The sequence below is a fragment of the Macaca mulatta genome, chromosome 16 (assembly GCF_049350105.2).
Source record: "Macaca mulatta isolate MMU2019108-1 chromosome 16, T2T-MMU8v2.0, whole genome shotgun sequence".
Taxonomy (NCBI): Eukaryota; Metazoa; Chordata; class Mammalia; order Primates; family Cercopithecidae; genus Macaca; species Macaca mulatta.
The window spans coordinates 69,233,497-69,251,401 of NC_133421.1; the positions used below are offsets into that span (position 1 = coordinate 69,233,497).

A 17,905-nucleotide genomic window follows, 5' to 3' on the forward strand; every position below is an offset into this window, starting at 1 on the left:
AGCTGTCGGCCAGCTCTGTGATTGCTGGTCCTGGAGCCATAGACCCTCCCTTCCTGGAAGACAGTCACCTCATCCTACCCACTGTGCCCAGAACAAGAGCAACGGCAAAGACATAAATGCTTCCCAGAAAGATGTGTGCTCTTAGAGACCCGGCAGGTAAGCTGCGGCATCCCTGCCTCCTTTCGATCCTGGTGTCAGAGCCCTCCTCTCACCTGTTCCATGTAATCTGGACCACCTCATTCTCTATGTCCTCTGCCAGGCCCTTCTCAAGAGGCTCAGCAATCATGGTGATCTTGTTCCTGGTCAGAATGGAAATGGGTGGTAAGGACGGCTAACAGAACAGCAGAAGAGGCATTCCTAAGAAAAGGGTAACAAGATGGACAGTTGAGGAAGTAATATCGGTGAAAGCCACGGGGGCCAAGTGTGGTGGCTCAGACCTATAATCCCAGCACTTTGGGAGGCCAAGGCAGGAGGATCACTTAAACCCAGGAATTTGAGGCTGCAGTGAGCTATGGCTCACACCACAGCACTCCAATCTGGGTGATACAGCAACACACTGCCTCTTAAAAACAAACAGCTGGGCGTAGTGGCTCACGCCTGTAATCCCGGCATTTTGGGAGGCCAAGGTGGGGGGAACACTTGGGCCCAAGAGTCCAAGACCAGACTGGACAACAAAAAATAAAAAAATTAACAGATGGCATGGTGTATACCCACAGTCCTAGCTGCTGGACTGCTTCAGCCCAGCAAGTCGAGGCTGCACTCCAGCCTGTGTCAAAAAAAAAAAAACCCAAAAACCAAAAAGCGAGTAAGGTTTGGAGTAAACTTTTTTTTTTTTTTGAGACGGAGTCTCGCTCTGTCGCCCAGGCTGGAGTGCAGTGGCGCTATCTCGGCTCACTGCAAGCTCCGCCTCCCGGGTTCACGCCATTCTCCTGCCTCAGCCTCCCGAGTAGCTGGGACTACAGGCGCCCGCCACCTCGCCCGGCTAATTTTTTTGTATTTTTAGTAGAGACGGGGTTTCATTGTGTTAGCCAGGATGGTCTCGATCTCCTGACCTCGTGATCCGCCCGTCTCGGCCTCCCAAAGTGCTGGGATTACAGGCTTGAGCCACCGCGCCCGGCCTGGAGTAAACTTTTAAGATAGTTATTTTATAGAGGTGAAGTGGCAGTTATGAAACTCCTCTTGGGAATATCCAAGGTGAATAATCCCATGGCATTGCGTTCAAAGGCAGAAGGGCTGAGAGGGCTGGAGTGAAACTCAAGTATTGTAAGCACCCCCCATTCTGAGATGTAGGGGTCTCTGTGCACAGTGCTCATGGTGGGGGTGGAGGTGGAAGATAAAGGAGAGAGAGTGTCCTGGAGGCTGCAGTCCCGGGGACACTGTGCTCCCAGCTTACTTCTTATTAGGAGTTTCAGCAAAGCACTTGAGGGAGGATGTTTCCACCACCGTCTCACAAAACGTGACAACTGGGTCAGCCACCTGGGAAATAGAAAATAAATTACTGAAGCGAGGTCTAATTTTGTTGGAAGGGCAACCATTTACCTAAGGGAATTCAGAAGCTCCCCTTGACACTACCTCTGTGAAAATCCCAACTGCCTTAATCAGCACAAGTGACAAGTACAACAGCAGGTTAAAAGAGCTGTCCAAACCATCACCAAAAAGCCCGAGAAAATTTACTGTAGTAAAGAAATTAGATTCCTGAGCCAAGAATAAGTGGGATATCAAACTAGGGCCTTAATTCTAGTCTTCCAAGATAGCTCTCAGCATCCGTTTGGCTGTCCACCACCATTCACTGAACAACCCCCATGGGTCTGACAGAGCTGGTGCTAGAGACCCACTGGTGTGCACCCGTGCCATTCTCAACCCACAGCGTCTGAGTGAAGCTCTGCCCTGAAGCCCCAACATGGTCTGCTGCCCAGGAAACCTAGTGTTTTCTGCGACACCAGTGCTTCCTAGATACATCAGTAGAGGAGTCTAAGAGGAGTACCGAGGGTCTCCACAGGGCCTTGGAGAAAATACGTCTCAACTAGGACAAAGAGGCCAAGTAATATACGGTTTGAGGGGCTACATCAAGGCTTGACAAAGAATCCGGGAGAGACAGTTCCCACTCTCTCCTTGAAACCACCCACTCTGAGACCTAATCACCACCCATGGGTTAATTGTGCAATTACTTCCCTAACAAAGCACCAAGAATAACTTTGGCTTGGGAACTTTTATTGTTGAGACAGAGTCTCGCCCTATCACCCAGACTGGGGTGTAATGGTGCGATCTTGGCTCACTGCAACCTCTGCCACCCGGTTTCAAACAATTCTCCTGTCTCAGCCTCCCAAGTAGCTGGGGTTACAGGTGCCCACCACCACGTTGGGCTGATTTTTGTACTTTTAGTAGAGATGGGGTTTCACCATGTTGGTCAGGCTGGTCTTGAACTCCTGACCTCAAGCAATCCAACCACGTTGGCCTTTCAAAGTGTTGGGGTTACAGGCGTGAGCCACCATGCGTGGCCTGTTTTATTATTTTTCAATGTATTTATTTTTTGAGACAAGGTCTTGCTCTGTCACCCATGCCAGAGTGCAGTGGCATGATCATAGCTTACCACAGCCTCAAACTGCTGGGCTCAAGCAATCCTCCTGCTTCAGCCTCCGGAGTAGCTGGGATTATAGGTACAAGCCACCACACATAATTTTTATTTTTTAGTTTTTTGAGACAGGGTATGACTCCACCTCAAAAAGGAGAGCAATGGCACAATCATTGCTTATTGCAGCCATGACCTCCTGGGTTCAGGATGGAGAGCAATGGCATAATCATGGTTCATTGCAGACTCGACCTTCTAGGCTCAGGTGATCCTCCCACCTAAGCCCCCAAGTTGCTGGACTACAGGTATATGCCACTGCACTCGGCCAGTCTGCAGAGACGAGGTTTCATTATGTTGCCCAGATTGGTCTCAAATTGGGCTCAAGCAATCCTCCCACCTCAGTCTCCCAAAGTGTTGCGATTACAGGCATGGACCACCATGCCCGGCCTGGCTAATTCTTTTATTTTAATTTTTGTAGAGACAGGGTCTCACTTTGTTGCTCAGGTTGGTCTTGAATTCCTGGCTTCAAGCAATCCTCCCACCTCGGCCTCCCAAAGTGCTGAGAGTGAGCCACCAAGCATGGCTGTGCCTTGATTTTAAATGTATGACACAGCAGAAGGGGGCAAATCAGTTCTCAAAAACCTTCCCATATAAGGAGCAACAGATCATGGTTTTCACAAACACATGTACTCTCTCTTCCCTTGGAGCTTCCCAGGAATTCAAGGATTTGGTCACTTGTCAAAGTCTGGACTGTGAACCCAGCTCCTGGCCAGATATTGCTGTACCTTGATGTCTATCTCCGAGTACATCTTCCGCAAATCATGCATCACACAGTCCAGGTAGAGCTCCCCAGTGCCCAGGATCACATGCTCGCCAGACTCCTCCACCTGAAACACAACAGTCCTGGCAGTCACAGCCTGGATTCTCTTATGCCAGCAAAAACACATACAAACAAAATCAAGGTCAGAGCCCACAAGAAGGTGCCTATCAGAAACAGCTACTATTTAGCATCTGTTCCAGTCTCTTCAAGAAGGTTCAGTGAGGAGCATCTGCCTATGAGTGGGTCCCCAAGACACCAGGACCACTCGGCACGGTGCTACTAGGTGTGAAGTCAAAGATTTAATTCCCATCTTAATGATTTAGGTCAAACTCTACCGTACATCCATGGACGTAAACTAGCCCTTTAGCCCTCCTGGCCTGCTACCTGGAAAGGTACACTGGCAGGCTCATAGTGTACAAGGATCAGAGTAATAACTCACTTTTCCTTCTCTTCTCGAGAAAATCAATTCAAAGCATACTCATTAAGAAATATATTTTTTCCAGCTAAAGACATCTGGGGAACACAAATACATACACACACACACACACACATACACACACACACACCCCGCTTTGTCCTACACCCCTCCAATTGCCCCCTCCTGCACAGGTCTTGTTTTATGACACACACACACACACACACACACACACGTCTTGTCCTGCCTTCACATGACAGCCACAGGCTGGGATTGCTCGACACACACACACACACACACACACACACACACACACACACACACACACACACACACACACGTCTTTTCCTGCCTTCACATGACAGCCACAGGCTGGGATTGCTCCTGACATGGGTTGCTGGAAGCAGCAGATCACGAACACCTGATGGATATGAAGTGGCGTGGAGCTCCGCCCATTCAGCTGGGGACAGTGGGGCTTGAGGGCTGCTGCAGGTCATGGGCATACCTTGGTGGTGAGGGATGGATAGCTCTTGTTGACCTTGCGCAGGCCATCAAGCATCTTGGGCAGCTCTGAGGGGTTGACTGGCTCCACAGCAATCTTGATAACAGATGTGGTATTGAACTTCAAGGGCCGGAAAATCTGAGCCTGAGATCCAAAGCACAAAGGATTGAGGGCAACCGACATGAGCAGGCACAGAAAGTGCAGAGGTATGAGAGGAGAAGAGGACTTGCTTAGGATCAGACTATGTATTCCCCAACCAGGAGCCTCGTGCTGAGTGGGGGTAACCCGAAGGGCCATTTCTTCACAGGTATTCTGGCAGAACAAAGAGAGGAGGAAAAGAATAAAAGGCACCCGTCCTAATTCCTCGCATCTGAGCTGAGTACAGGGAGAATCCAGCAGGCTCATATCTAGAAGGCTAAGCCTGGAACCAGGACATGGCAATGACTCTGGATTAGTCCCGTTTGTGCCTATGTGTGTCCCTGGGACCATCTAGCTTAAGCCAACCCAGTTGGTCTTTTCAGAAACTCTACCTCCTCATTGCCTCGGGGTTCGGTTATGGTTGCTGTCTTCACAATTGGTTGATCAACACCTTCAATCAAAACCCAGTTGCCAGCAGGAACGCGGTTCACCTCGATGTGGTACCTGAAGCAATATCCAATAAGCAGCAGTGAAACTTAAGCAGAGCATTCATTCCCTAATTTTTTTTTTTTTTTTTGAGACAGGATCTCACTTTGTTACCAGGCTGGAGTGCAGTGGCACCATCTTGGCTCACTGCAGCCTCAAACTTCCAAGGTTCCAGTGATCCTTCTGCGTCACCCCCCAAGTAGCTGGGACTACAGGCACACGCTACCATGCCCAACTAATTTTTGTATTTTTTGTAGAGATGGGGTTTTGTCATGTTGTCTAGGCTGGTCTTGAACTCCTGAGCTCAAGCGATCCTCCTGCCTCAGCCTTCCAAAGTGCTAGGATTACAAGTGTAAGCCACCACACCCGGCCTATTCCACAAAAATTTACTGAGTACTTGCTGCATGCCAAGAGCAGAGGTGAGCAAAACGGATACATTCTAGCAGGGGAGAGATACAGTAAACAATCATTATCCACACATGTATGTGGTTACAAACTGATGAGTATTACGAAAGAAAAGTACAAGGTATTTCTGTGAGGACATAACAGGAAAATCTTACTCCAACTGCAAGCTCATGGTAAAAAGCTGCTGCCCAAGGTGTCCACTGTAAGGGGCTAGCAAAAGCATCACAGAAGGCCAGGCGTGGTGGCTCATGCCTATAATCCCAGTGCTTTGGGAGGCTGAGGCGGGCAGGTGGATCACCTGAGGTCAGGAGTTTGAGACCAGCCTGGCCAACATGGTGAAACCTATCTCAACCAAAAATACAAAAAACTAGGTGGACGTGGTGGTGCAAACCTATAACCCTGGCTACTTGGGAAGCTGAGGCAGGAGAATTGCTTGAACTTCACCGGCAGGCAGAGGTTGCAGGGAGCCAAGATCACGCCATTGCACTCCAGCCTGGGTGACAGAGCGAGAAAAATAAAAAATAAAAAAAGGCCGGGCACGGTGGCTCACGCCTTTAATCCCAGCACTTTGGGAAGCTGAGGCAGGCATCACAAGGCCAGGAGATCGAGACCATCCTGGCGAATATGGTGAAACCGGTCTCTACTAAAAATACAAAAAAATTAGCCAGGTATGGTGGTGGGTGCCTGTAGTCCCAGTCACATGGGAAGCTGAGCCAGGAGAATGGCGTGAACCCAGGAGGCGGAGCTTGCAGTAAGCTGAGATCATAGCCACTGCACTCCAGCTTGGGCGACAGAGTGAGACTGTCTCAAAAAAAAAAAAAAAAAAAAAAAGCATCACAGAAAACTTCCACTTTCCCAGCTCTTCAATATTCTGCCTTTTGGCATTTAGGGTGGATTTGACAAAAGGGGCCATCATTGAGGTAGAGTAGCCACCTTAGGGAACACAAATGTCTTGGTTTAACTTGTCAACTGGGAAGCCAAACTCATAAACTGACAAGTAGCCCAGAGGCCCAAGCTAAGTTTGACTCTGCAGATTGGGATGCTACAAGGTATCCAGTGAATCCTTCTCTCTTGGTCAAAGCATAGACAGTGGAGGTTGGGAAACAATTTCTTTTGGGAAGAAACACAAAGATTATGACTTAAGGAACAGAGGAAAGGAAATGGAAAGAGAGTTAAAATGAGTAACAATGGAAATCTTGCTACAAAAGTTCATACAAGCTTCATGCTTTCAAAAGGGCTTTAAGACGGCCTGTGGTGGCTCACACCTGTAATCCCAACACTTTGAGAGGCTGTGGTGGGAGGATCACTTGAACCCAGGAGTTGGAGACCAGTCTGGGCAATATAGTGAAACGTTGTCTCTACAAAAAAATTAAAAAATTAGCCAGACGTGGTAGTGTGTGCTTGTAGTTCCAGCTACTTGGGAGGCTGAGGTGGAAGGACTGCTTGAGCCCAGGAGGCGGAGGCTGTAGTGAGCTGAGATTGTGCCACTGCACTCTGGCCTAGGCAACAGAGTGAGACCCTGTCTCAAAACAAACAAACAAACAAATAGGGCTAAAAAAAAAAGTTCACACAAGCCACCCAAAGTGCAAAGGCAAAGTTTCTGCCACTATTTCAACAGTAGCTGCCTTTGGCCCCAGCAAACCTTGGATAGGAAGAACTAGAAGTCAATAGCCCTGCAGATAGAGAGCCGCTTTACCCCCTCTTGCACAGAGCCTTGCAACTACTTCCAAGGAGGATCACCCCTTCCAGCTCCTTGGGGGCAGTCCCTGGACAGACACCGAGGCATACCCCTGGGGCTCTGGTTGGCAGTACCTGGCCACAGAGATCCAAAGGCGGCCCACAGTGCATATCTGGGAGTCTTCCTCATCCTCCAGGGTGTAGTTCTCCCCCAGTACCTTCACAGGCTGCCCAGCATGAATGGTGCCACTCAGCACCCGGCCAAAGGCATGAAATTGGACTCCATCATCTGTGCTGTACATCTTGGTAGTGTGGCACATCAGGGGGCCCTGGAAGAGGGGACACGGTGCAGCTTCAACCACATCTACCCTCCGGGGAAGTACTACTCCCCACCATCTTCCTTGACAGCAAGGACATGAGCTCTATGAGGAGCTAGAGAAAGATGAGGTAATCTCATCTCCAAACTATGTTGTATCCCATCCCTCTAAGGAGGCTGAATAGGAGACATGGCAGAGCAAAAATATTCTCTTCCTTTTTTCTTTTTGGGAAGATAAGAGCATTGAGGAAGAGACGCAGATTTAAGATGGCAGACCGGCACTATTCACAAGATTGCTACTGTCCCAAATTTCCTCTTAAGATGTAACTCAATTCTCAACTGGCTGTGTATTTATGACGAGAAACTAGACAGCCTAAGAAATGGCTGGCAAAGATGTTTTTAAAAGCCAGGACTGACAAGATTAGCTACCATTTGTTGAATCTTTAGTATCTGCCAGGCAACATGCTGAACACAATCGTAACACTTCCTTAATCTTATTTAAATCTCATAACAACCACTCACATTTTATTATGCTTGTGTTATAGACCAAGGCCTTGAGGCTCAGGAAATGTGAGTAATGTTCGCAAGGTCATGGCACTAGCAGCGGCAACATTAGGCTTTGCATTCAGGCCTGACTGTGCCCATGGGGATGGGAAGGCAAGGGTGGCGAAGAGGGCATGACTCCTGTGACCAGAAATCAGTATCCCCACACAGGAAAGGAAAAAAAAAATCAGAGAACCAGGGAGCCACGTGCCCTTACATCAGGGTCACAGTCACTCATAGCCTCGCCGAGGTCGGAGTCCACACCGCCCGTGTAGGTGTGCTCAATCTTCGGCTTGGCGCCCACCTTTGGAGAAGGGATATGCTGCACACACATGTCCACAAAGCCTGTGGATGGAAAAGAGAAAGCCATTACTACATGCCCCCCGGGGAGCACGAGCAGGAGTTACTCAACCATTCACAATGGTCAGAAAGCTCAAAGTGCGGGGACTAAAAGCTCTGGCACTATGATTCTAGGGGCAAAGTTGATAGCCTGCTTTCTGGGAACGTGCTGCTAAAAGATGTGGAGTCACCCTGATGCCGGAAAAGAGCAAGAAGTAGGTATCAGTGGTACATGGTTCCTTGAAACTCCGCTGACAGCAAGTTTAAAGTACATCGATCTATGAACTTTTATTGGCTATACGCATTTACATGGAACAAAATAAGCACCCCATCTAACACCTACTTAAAACAATTCCTGACCTGACTCCCATTGAGAAACACCGCATGCATCTCTATTCAATAAGTTACCCGTTTTCCAAACACATTAATAAACCACACAAGTGGGAACCCCCGTGAGCACACTGGGATAGGTGTGTCTGCCTTCAATGGTATCTAGTGTGTCAGACTGGTGGGCAGACCAAAATAAGCTATTAAAACTACACACCAGGCTGGGCGCGGTGGCTCAAGCCTGTAATCCCAGCACTTTGGGAGGCCGAGACGGGCGGATCACAAGGTCAGGAGATCAAGACCATCCTGGCTAACACGGTGAAACCCCGTCTCTACTAAAAATACAAAAAAAAAAAAATTAGCCGGGCGTGGTAGCGGGCACCTGTAGTCCCAGCTACTCGGGAGGCTGAGGCAGGAGAATGGCGTGAACCCAGGAGGCGGAGCTTGTAGTGAGCCTAGATCACGCCACTGCACTCCAGCCTGGGTGACAGAGCAAAGACTCCGTCTCAAAAAAAACAAAAAAAACAAAAACCCAAAAAAAACCCAAAAACTACACACCTTGGGGGCCCAGACACCTCATTCCCACTGGACTTAGAATCAGAGACTGCTGAGAAGACCCTCAGCCATCACCCCTTACACTTCCCTGATTTTACAGATAACAAATGAGAGTCACGATGAATTAGGTGGCTTGCCCAGGGTCATCTCATGGAATGGCCAGGGCAGGATCGAGACAGGCTCAGGTGGTTTTTTTCAACCAGTCCAGTGTCTTTCTGCTGATCACCTGCCTTCTGTGTAACTAACCAAGTCTCCCAAATCCTAGCCTAGCACTTTTTGCACTATTTCATACCACCCAAGCATCCACGTTCCCGGCTGACCCCTGGAAAATACACCAGAACCACAGAGCCTGCCTCCCCATCTCATTTACTTGAACACTCCTCCTGGCAGGAAAATGTAATTCCTTTTGGTTCCCAAGATAGAATGTGTGCCATCATCCACTAAGGAAAGCAGCTAGGAAAAACACCAGTGTTCTGCATCTCCATCTGTAGTTTGTTGAAAAGATCCTCAGACCTCTGACCTCCATTGCAGCATGAGAAAAAGTTGCTGTGATACCTGTGGCAGGGCACGAGGATGACAGAGTTAAGGGGCCATAAGCACGTTACTACCTGTGAACTCGCCAAAGAACTTTTTGCAGACCAGCCTGAGCAGGGGGCGGATGTTCAGCTTCAGCTCCTCCTTTGTCAGGTGGATGCCAAGCTCATCTAGGGTCCGTGGGAGGCTGGTGTCCACGTCACCCACAACCTGTGAGGGTATAAGATACCATGTCAGCTGTAGTGAGAGCCTGAGCATGGTGCTAGAGGGAGACAAGGAAAGGCCAAAGAAATAGCTGAAGAACTCCTGCACAAGGCTCTCTTCTATGGAGACAAAGCTCTTGGCAAGGACAAAAGTTTTGTTTCAGCGGCATCTCTGCTACCTACCCTTCAAACCATAGGCAAAGCCAACTTGGTTACATACCCACCGCAGCTAATAAACCAAGCACTCAGATTGCTTACTCCTAGTGCTGCCCCCTGGTGTCTGAAAAGCAGCATCTCATCCCACTCAGGAACTTCCTCACCTATTAAATAGAAGTCTATTTACAGACTTCTCAGATTTAGAGGATCATTGTGCACTGGAAGGAACCAAAAAAGGTCACCTGGCTGTGGATCCTGTCAGGGCAGGGCCAAGCTAAATCATCCTCAGCAGACTCAAGGTCTCTACTGAGGCAGGCTCTATAAATTTTTTTTATTAATCCATTCCAGTCTGACATAAGATACTAAGTATTTTTCAGGACTAATAAATTTTAATCACTATTTTATCTTGTTGCTAGGTTTTGCTGTTTTGTCCACTGGAATGGCCACACATATTTTGTATATGTGTGTGTCCACTGTGCTTATTAAACACCTGCGTATTTTATTACTATCTTGGGAGAAAGGTCTGTACAAAAATTCCTGTAATTTTTACCCTTTTAGTCCTATCTTTTAGGGAGTACAAATTCATATAAATGTCACGTTATATTCTTTTTTTTACAGACAAGGTCTCACTCTGTCACGCAGGCTGGAGTGCAATGGTGTGATCATGGCTCACTGCAACCTCCGTCTCCCGGGCTCAAGTGATCCTCCTGCCTCAGCCCCCCAAGTAGTTGGGGCTATAGGCACGCACCACTACAACAGCTAATTCCATTTTGTGTGCAGACAGGGTTTAGCCATGTTGTCCAGGCTGGTCTTGAACTCTTGATCTCAAGCGATCTGCCCACTGGGACCTCCCAAAGTGCTGGGATTATAGGCGTGAGCCACCACATCTGGCCAAGTTATATTCTTTGCTTCTCAGCATTCCACATGCTTAATTAAATCCTTACCATTTCCTGACAAATTATTTCAATCTGACAAGCATCACATTTTTTTTTTTTTTTTTTTTGAGACGGAGTCTCGCTCTGTCACCCAGGCTGGAGTGCGGTGGCCAGATCTCAGCTCACTGCAAGCTCCGCCTCCCGGGTTTACGCCATTCTCCTGCCTCAGCCTCCCGAGTAGCTGGGACTACAGGCGCCTGCCACCTCGCCCGGCTAGTTTTTTTGTATTTTTTTTTTTTTTTTTGAGACGGAGTCTCGCTCTGTCGCCCAGGCTGGAGTGCAGTGGCGCTATCTCGGCTCACTGCAAGCTCCGCCTCCCGGGTTCCTGCCATTCTCCCGCCTCAGCCTCCTGAGTAGCTGGGACTACAGGCGCCCGCCACCTCGCCCGGCTAATTTTTTTGAATTTTTAGTAGAGACGGGGTTTCACCGTGTTAGCCAGGATGGTCTCGATCTCCTGACCTCGTGATCCGCCCGTCTCGGCCTCCCAAAGTGCTGGGATTACAGGCTTGAGCCATCGCGCCCGGCCGTTTTTTTGTATTTTTTAGTAGAGACAGGGTTTCACCGTGTTAGCCAGGATGGTCTCGATCTCCTGACCTCATGATCCACCCACCTCGGCCTCCCAAACTGCTGGGATTACAGGCTTGAGCCACCCCGCCCGGCCAAGCATCACATATTGTACAAACAGTTATGAAAGCAAAGTTCATACGAACACGCTTTATTTGTTTTTTTCTGAGACAGGGTCTCACTTCGCCACTCAGGCTGGAATGCAGTGGTGTGATCATAGATCACTGCAGTTTTGACCACCAGGGTTCAAGCAATCCTCTGGCCTCAGCCTCCTGAGTAGCTGGGACCACAGGTACACACCATCACTCCCAGTTGATTTTTTTTTTTTTTTTTTTGAGATGGAGTCTTGCTCTGTCACCCAGGCTGGAGTGCAGTGGCACGATCTCAGCTCACTGCAGCCTCAGCCTCAAGAGTAGCTGGGATTACAGGTATAAGCCACTATGTCTGGGTAATTTTTGTATTTTCAGTAGAGATGGGGTCTTGTCATGTTGCCCAGGCTGGTCTTAAACTCCTGGGCTCAAGTGATCCTCCTGCCTTGGCCTCCCAAAGCATCTGGATTACAGGGCTGAGCCACTATGCCCAGCCTAGACATACTTTTAGTGGTTGTAAAGTGGTTCATTTTATGGGATGTACTATCATTCATTTAATCAGATTAAGGAGCATAACTGACAAACATTTAACTTACTTCTTGTTTTTTCCCTTTTCCTGCCGTCACAAACAATGCTATAAGCTGAGGTGGTAGACTCCTGCCTGTAATCCCAGCACTTTGGGAGGCCAAGGCAGGAGGATCACTTGAGGCTAGAAGTCTGAGACCGGCTTGGGGATAACAGCGAGACCTTATCTCTACAAAAAAGTTTTAAAAAGTTAGCCAGGCATGGTAGCTTGCGCCTGCAGTCCCAGCTTCTCAGGAGGCTGAGGTGGGAGGATTGCTCAAACCTAGGAGTTTGAAGCTGCAGTGAGCTATGATCGTGCTATTGTACTCCAGCCTGGGTGACAGAGTGGGACCCTATCTCTAAAAAACAAAAACAAACAACAACCAAAAATGCTATAAACACTTTGATTTATATAAGTAGCCAGGAGGACTTTCATAATTATATCTCTAAGTTAAATTCCCATAACTGAAATGATTAGTTCTAAGTGTCACATTCTTCTCAACAGTCAAGATATGTTCATAAACCTGCTCTAGGAGAAGACTTTTCTTTCATACCTCCTCCCTTTCCTTTGATTTTTTTTTTTTTTTTTTGGAGACGGAGTCTTGCTCTGTCGCCCAGGCTGGAGTGCAGTGGTGTGATCTTGGCTCACTGTAACCTCTCCCTCCTGGGTTCAAGCCATTCTCCCGCCTCAGCCTCCCGAGTAGCTGGGACTACAGGCGTCCGCCACCATGCCCAGCTAATTTTTTGTATTTTAGTGGAGATGGGGTTTCACCATGTTGCCCAGGCTGGTCTCAAGCTCCTGAGCTCAGGCAATCTGCCCACCTCCACTTCCCAGAGTGCTAGGATTACAGGCATGAGCCACCATGCCCGGGCCCCTTTCCTTTGATTTTAATAGCACTTGGAGTACTGCAGTGTTCTGGATCTAGAAGATTACTTTTTGAACAATTGGTGACCAACAACCACTCTTATACTTAACGGAAAATTGAGCAGGTTTAGGGACAGAGTGAAGTGAGTTCACCAGCTCTTTCACACTGTGCTTATAAGAGCAGATCTGCCCAGTGTGGCCTGACACACTCACCTGGGCGAGGATCTTATAAAGGGGCTCCAAGATAAACTCCACGAAACTTCTCTGGGAGCTGCTAGTTGGGGCCTTTTTGGTGAACTTTCGCCTAAAAGGAAAAATAAGAGTTCTGAGTGACCCGGGAGAAAAGGCACTATCACTGATCCCAAGAGGCATTGTCTAAGTGCTGAATCTGAACAGCAGCCCAGGCGAGGAATGTGTGTGTGACTGTAAAGTTTCCAGAGGCAGATTCCTGGAAGGATACATGGTTATGACCCTCCTGGATGCCTGAGCTGGGCTGTAAAGACTTCAGGAGAAAAAGTCTCTCACCAGATCAGAGCTTAGGAAGCCAACCCATTTAGGGGAGGAAAGACAGTAGTTTACGTTAAAAAAAAAAGTAGGTATTTTAATCTTTGAACTCAGAGAATTTCTCTGTCTCTTCTCACTTACTGGGTAAATGATCACCCCTCTGGAAAGTCACGTCCCATACTCTACTTACGTCTTAGGGTTGAAGTAGATGTCACCCCAGAGTCTTTTAGCAAATTCTTGGTAATTAATGTCACCTATGGGAGAAGTCACACAATTATAATCTACCTAGCAAAGTGTTCAAAATTCTGTTGCAGGTGGCACAGGTGGTTCGCAGCTGAGAACTTCTACCACTTTCCTTTCCAGGGTCCACAAATTCCCTTCTAACCAGACAGGAAAACGGGGACACTGAGGCACAAAGTAGGACAAGACTGGTCCAAAGTTGACAAGGCTGTGCTGAAGCCAAAATGAGAACCCAAGCCTCTCCATCTCCACCAAGCACTAGGATTGAATTATGGACAACAGCATGTGTTACATGTTTTCCTTTGATGGAACAGGGTCACCTACTGTGTGGCATCCTCTATCTGCGTCTAAACCCTGTCTCTTCTGGAAGGGGAATTTAATGGTTCTTTCACTCCTTCCTGATGTAGACAAGCTCAACTCTGCTGCCAGTGTGGGCCACCTTCCAACTGCAGTGTCACCATAAGGCTCTGGCTAGCCCCAGGCCTCAAGTAAGCAATTACTGAGCCCTCTCGAGAGAAAACACCAAAGCCAACCTTTGGCTCATCTTTTACCAACTAGTTTTTAGTTTATTTTTAGTTCGACTATAACTGCTAATCCTGGTCAGACTATACCAAACAACTATGGCTTTAAAAAGTCAAGACATTGGGTAACATTCAGTTAGACAAGTGATATCACCAACTACCTCCTGGATATTTCTACTCAGATGTCAGACTGTCCCCTCTCCCCTTGTATGGGATAAAGGGAATGCATCAGCTTTTTCCTAAAGCCACATTCCCCTTCAGACTTCTCTGTCTCCATCAGTATCGTTATCACCAAAATTTCATCTAAACTCAAAATCTTTTTCTTCCTTACTCTGTTAATTACCAAATTCTCCCCCTTTCCCTCATTGTTAGTTACTGAAGCTTTCCTTCCTCTGAACCACTGAATGTTTATGCCCTCTGTTAATGATCAAATTCTCCCTTTCCCACATTGTTAGTTACCGAAACTTTCCTTCTTCTGAACCACTGAATGTTTACGCCCTCTGTTAATGATCAAATTCTCCCTTTCTTTCGCACATTGTTAGTTACCGAAACTTTCCTTCCTCTGAACCACTGAATGTTTACGCCCTCTGTTAATGCACTTACCATGTAGTATAATCACTGAACTTTTTTTCTTTGAGACAGGGTCTCACTCTGTCATCCACACTGGAGTGCAGTGGCATAACCTCGGCTCCCTGCAGCCTTGACCTCCCTAGCTCATGCAATCCTCCCACCTCTGCCTCCCAAGTAGCTGGGACTACAGGTGTGCGCCATCACGGCCAGCTAATTTTTTTTTTTTTTTAGACGGAGTCTCGCTCTATCGCCCAGGCTGGAGTGCAGTGGCGCGATCTCGGCTCACTGCAAGCTCCGCCTCCTGGGTTCCTGCCATTCTCCTGCCTCAGCCTCCCGAGTAGCTGGGACTACAGGAGCCCGCCACCTCGCCCGGCTAGTTTTTTGTATTTTTTAGTAGAGACGGGGTTTCACTGTGTTAGCCAGGATGGTCTCGATCTCCTGACCTCGTGATCCACCCGTCTCGGCCTCCCAAAGTGCTGGGATTACAGGCTTGAGTCACCGCGCCCGGCCTAATTTTTTGTATTCTTTTGTAGAGATGGGGTTTTGCCATGTTGCCCAGGCTGGTCTCAAACTACTGGCTCAAGTGATCCGCCTGCCTCAGATTCCCAAAGTCCTGGGATTATAGGTGTGAGCCACTGCACCCAGTCAAAAAAGACTGAACTTTAATCCCCCACTTTTTTTTCACAAGAGCAAAGGGCCCATGCTGAGAGTGCAGCAGGACAACTGACTGGCGAGAATAGAAACGCTGGTGCTCCACTGCCTACTGGTCATGAGACCTCTCACGGAGCCTGTCTGCTCGACCCTAAAAACGGTATAACAGTGACTTCCCTCTAAGGAACTGTAACATTGAACATAGGAAAGACTCTCAGTGCACGATTCCTATTGGAATCTGAGGTCACTGGGGAAGTGCAAAGATGAAGAGCCAGGGAGTCTCTCACAGTGGGAATCTGGTCTTAAAGATCTGGTGTTGAGGCTCCAGGAACCCATGATATTATGCGGCTGGGCATGTCAGCAGAGGCCTGTAGATGCTGGCTGCAAAGTCACCATGAGTTCTCAATTAGACCCATGAAATTGATGTCTGCCTCCATACGGCTAGCTAGAAGCACCAACGGTGAGAGAGATGTTACCTGTGAGGAGGTCTGAAAGTGCCTGTGGGCATGGATGATTCCTGTTTACAAAACCTGTCTCACCCTAGGAGAGCCTTTTATTCCTAAAATGACCTCCTTCTTCTCCCATGTCCTCCTATTCACTTTTATTTTTCTATTATTTAGAAACCACTTAGCCTGAAGAAAGGGTCTCAAGGCCAGAAAGACCCCCAAATGTGATAATAACAGGTGATAAAATGTTCCCCCAACAGGGTGCTCTGATACGAAGCCAATTTCTGAGCCATTCAGCAGGAAAGCCACACAGGACTCAGGGGAAGCTGGTGAGACAGACTGCCAGCCAGCACTTACCAAAGGTGTCGGCGTAGATCTTGGCAAAGGAGCCCAGCGTGAAGCAGATGCTGTACTGGGAGCTGGAGAAGCAGACGTTACCCAGGAGTGGGGAAAGGATCAGGTTCTCATCAGTGGAATACATGCTGAAACAGAGACAGTGGTAAGCACAGTGCCAGGCTGCAGCATCCCAGATGCACTGCCAAGGGGAAGGGCAGGAACTCAGTATCACAGTCACTCTCCAGTCCTCGGAAGGGACTTGTGCAGGACACTTAGTTTTGCCAACAGCCTGGTCCAAGAATGTGACATGATGGAGCTGTTTCCTAATTCTCAATAACAAGCTGATTTCCCAGAGTTGGGGACATTCTGCACAATCTTGGAAAAGTTAACTGCACCAGACAGACAAGGGGAAACCTAGAGGACAGAGACAAAAACCTTAGAACACAGGAAGTGAATCTAATGTGGTAAGAAAGAAATACAGAAATACATTTGAGGAAAAACCTCAATTTCACAAATATAAGCAGACATAAACATCACTTAAAAAAGAGAAAAGTGGCCGGGCGCAGTGGCTCAAGCCTGTAATCCCAGCACTTTGGGAGGCCGAGACAGGTGGATCACGAGGTCAGGAGATCGAGACCATCCTGGCTAACACAGTGAAACCCCGTCTCTACTAAAAAAATACAAAAAACTAGCTGGCAAGGTGGCGGGTGCCTGTAGTCCCAGCTACTCGGGAGGCTGAGGCAGGAGAATGGCATAAACCCGGGAGGCGGAGCTTGCAGTGAGCTGAGATCCGGCCACTGCACTCCAGCCTGGGCGACAGAGCGAGACTCTGTCTCAAAAAAAAAAAAAGAGAAAAGAAAGGAAAAGAAGAAAAGCAACTCCGCTCTTTACTCTCACTGCCATACTCTTTATTCTTTTGTGTTTGGCTTTTACCATGTTAAAACTTTCAATCTTAAAAGCCATGCAGAAACCACAAGCATCTGAGTTCATTAACATTTATAAGAAAACCAGTTGTACAAGGGGATCAAATCCACAACCTTAGCCTTACTGGCACATTATCTTATGGAATTTCCCAATACAGAAATAAAAGTATGGCTTATAAAGAACAGCCCTCTACCCCCAAGTTATGCTCCCTAGAGGCAACTGCTTTCAACACTTTTAAAGCTGCTTTTAGAGTATTTACCTTCAGATTTCTAAGTAGTATGTTTATGTTGCTTTTTCTTGCTTAGAGGTTCTTTTGTTTTTGAGACAGGGTCTTGCCTTGTTGCCCAGGCTGGAGCACAGTGGCAAATCACAATTCATTGTAGCCTCGACTCTCAGGCTCATGCAATCCTCCCTCCTCAGCCTCCCAAGTAGCTGGGACTGCAGGCATGAAGCACCAAGCCTGGCTAATTTTTGTAGAGATGAGATACAAATGCCATGTTGCCCAGGTTTGAACCTTGAACTCCTGGGCTCAAGCAATCTCCTGCCTCGGCCTCCCAAAGTGCTGGGATTCTAGGTATAAGCCACTGTGCCTGAGCTCTTGTTTAGAGGTTTGAAACATGACCTCTTGACTTCCTATTTTAGTAAATCTGGTTAAATTTAGCCCTATCCCATCTCCTGCCTTTTTTTTTTTTTTTTTTTTAAAGAGACAGG

The 17,905-nt window shown here is 47.9% G+C and overlaps 2 protein-coding genes across 8 annotated transcripts in view; one reads left to right on the plus strand and one right to left on the minus strand.

The window, feature by feature from the left end:
• CCDC103 (coiled-coil domain containing 103) overlaps positions 1-17,905 on the plus strand; it is a 144,803-nt gene that overhangs the window by 101,141 nt on the left and 25,757 nt on the right. The window lies entirely within an intron of this gene.
• The window catches only part of EFTUD2 (elongation factor Tu GTP binding domain containing 2), a 43,506-nt gene that overhangs the window by 3,790 nt on the left and 21,811 nt on the right, over positions 1-17,905 (minus strand). For all 7 annotated transcript variants that reach the window (XM_001114964.5, XM_077972039.1, XM_015119885.3 and 4 more), the window contains 11 exons: positions 16,292-16,416; positions 13,697-13,760; positions 13,216-13,306; positions 9,701-9,836; positions 8,089-8,216; positions 7,148-7,341; positions 4,837-4,948; positions 4,310-4,450; positions 3,355-3,456; positions 1,394-1,476; positions 213-299 (listed from right to left, as the gene is read on the minus strand). In XM_001114964.5, coding sequence (XP_001114964.1) covers positions 213-299; positions 1,394-1,476; positions 3,355-3,456; positions 4,310-4,450; positions 4,837-4,948; positions 7,148-7,341; positions 8,089-8,216; positions 9,701-9,836; positions 13,216-13,306; positions 13,697-13,760; positions 16,292-16,416 — 1,263 coding nt within the window. The remainder of the gene's footprint in view (positions 1-212; positions 300-1,393; positions 1,477-3,354; positions 3,457-4,309; positions 4,451-4,836; positions 4,949-7,147; positions 7,342-8,088; positions 8,217-9,700; positions 9,837-13,215; positions 13,307-13,696; positions 13,761-16,291; positions 16,417-17,905) is intronic.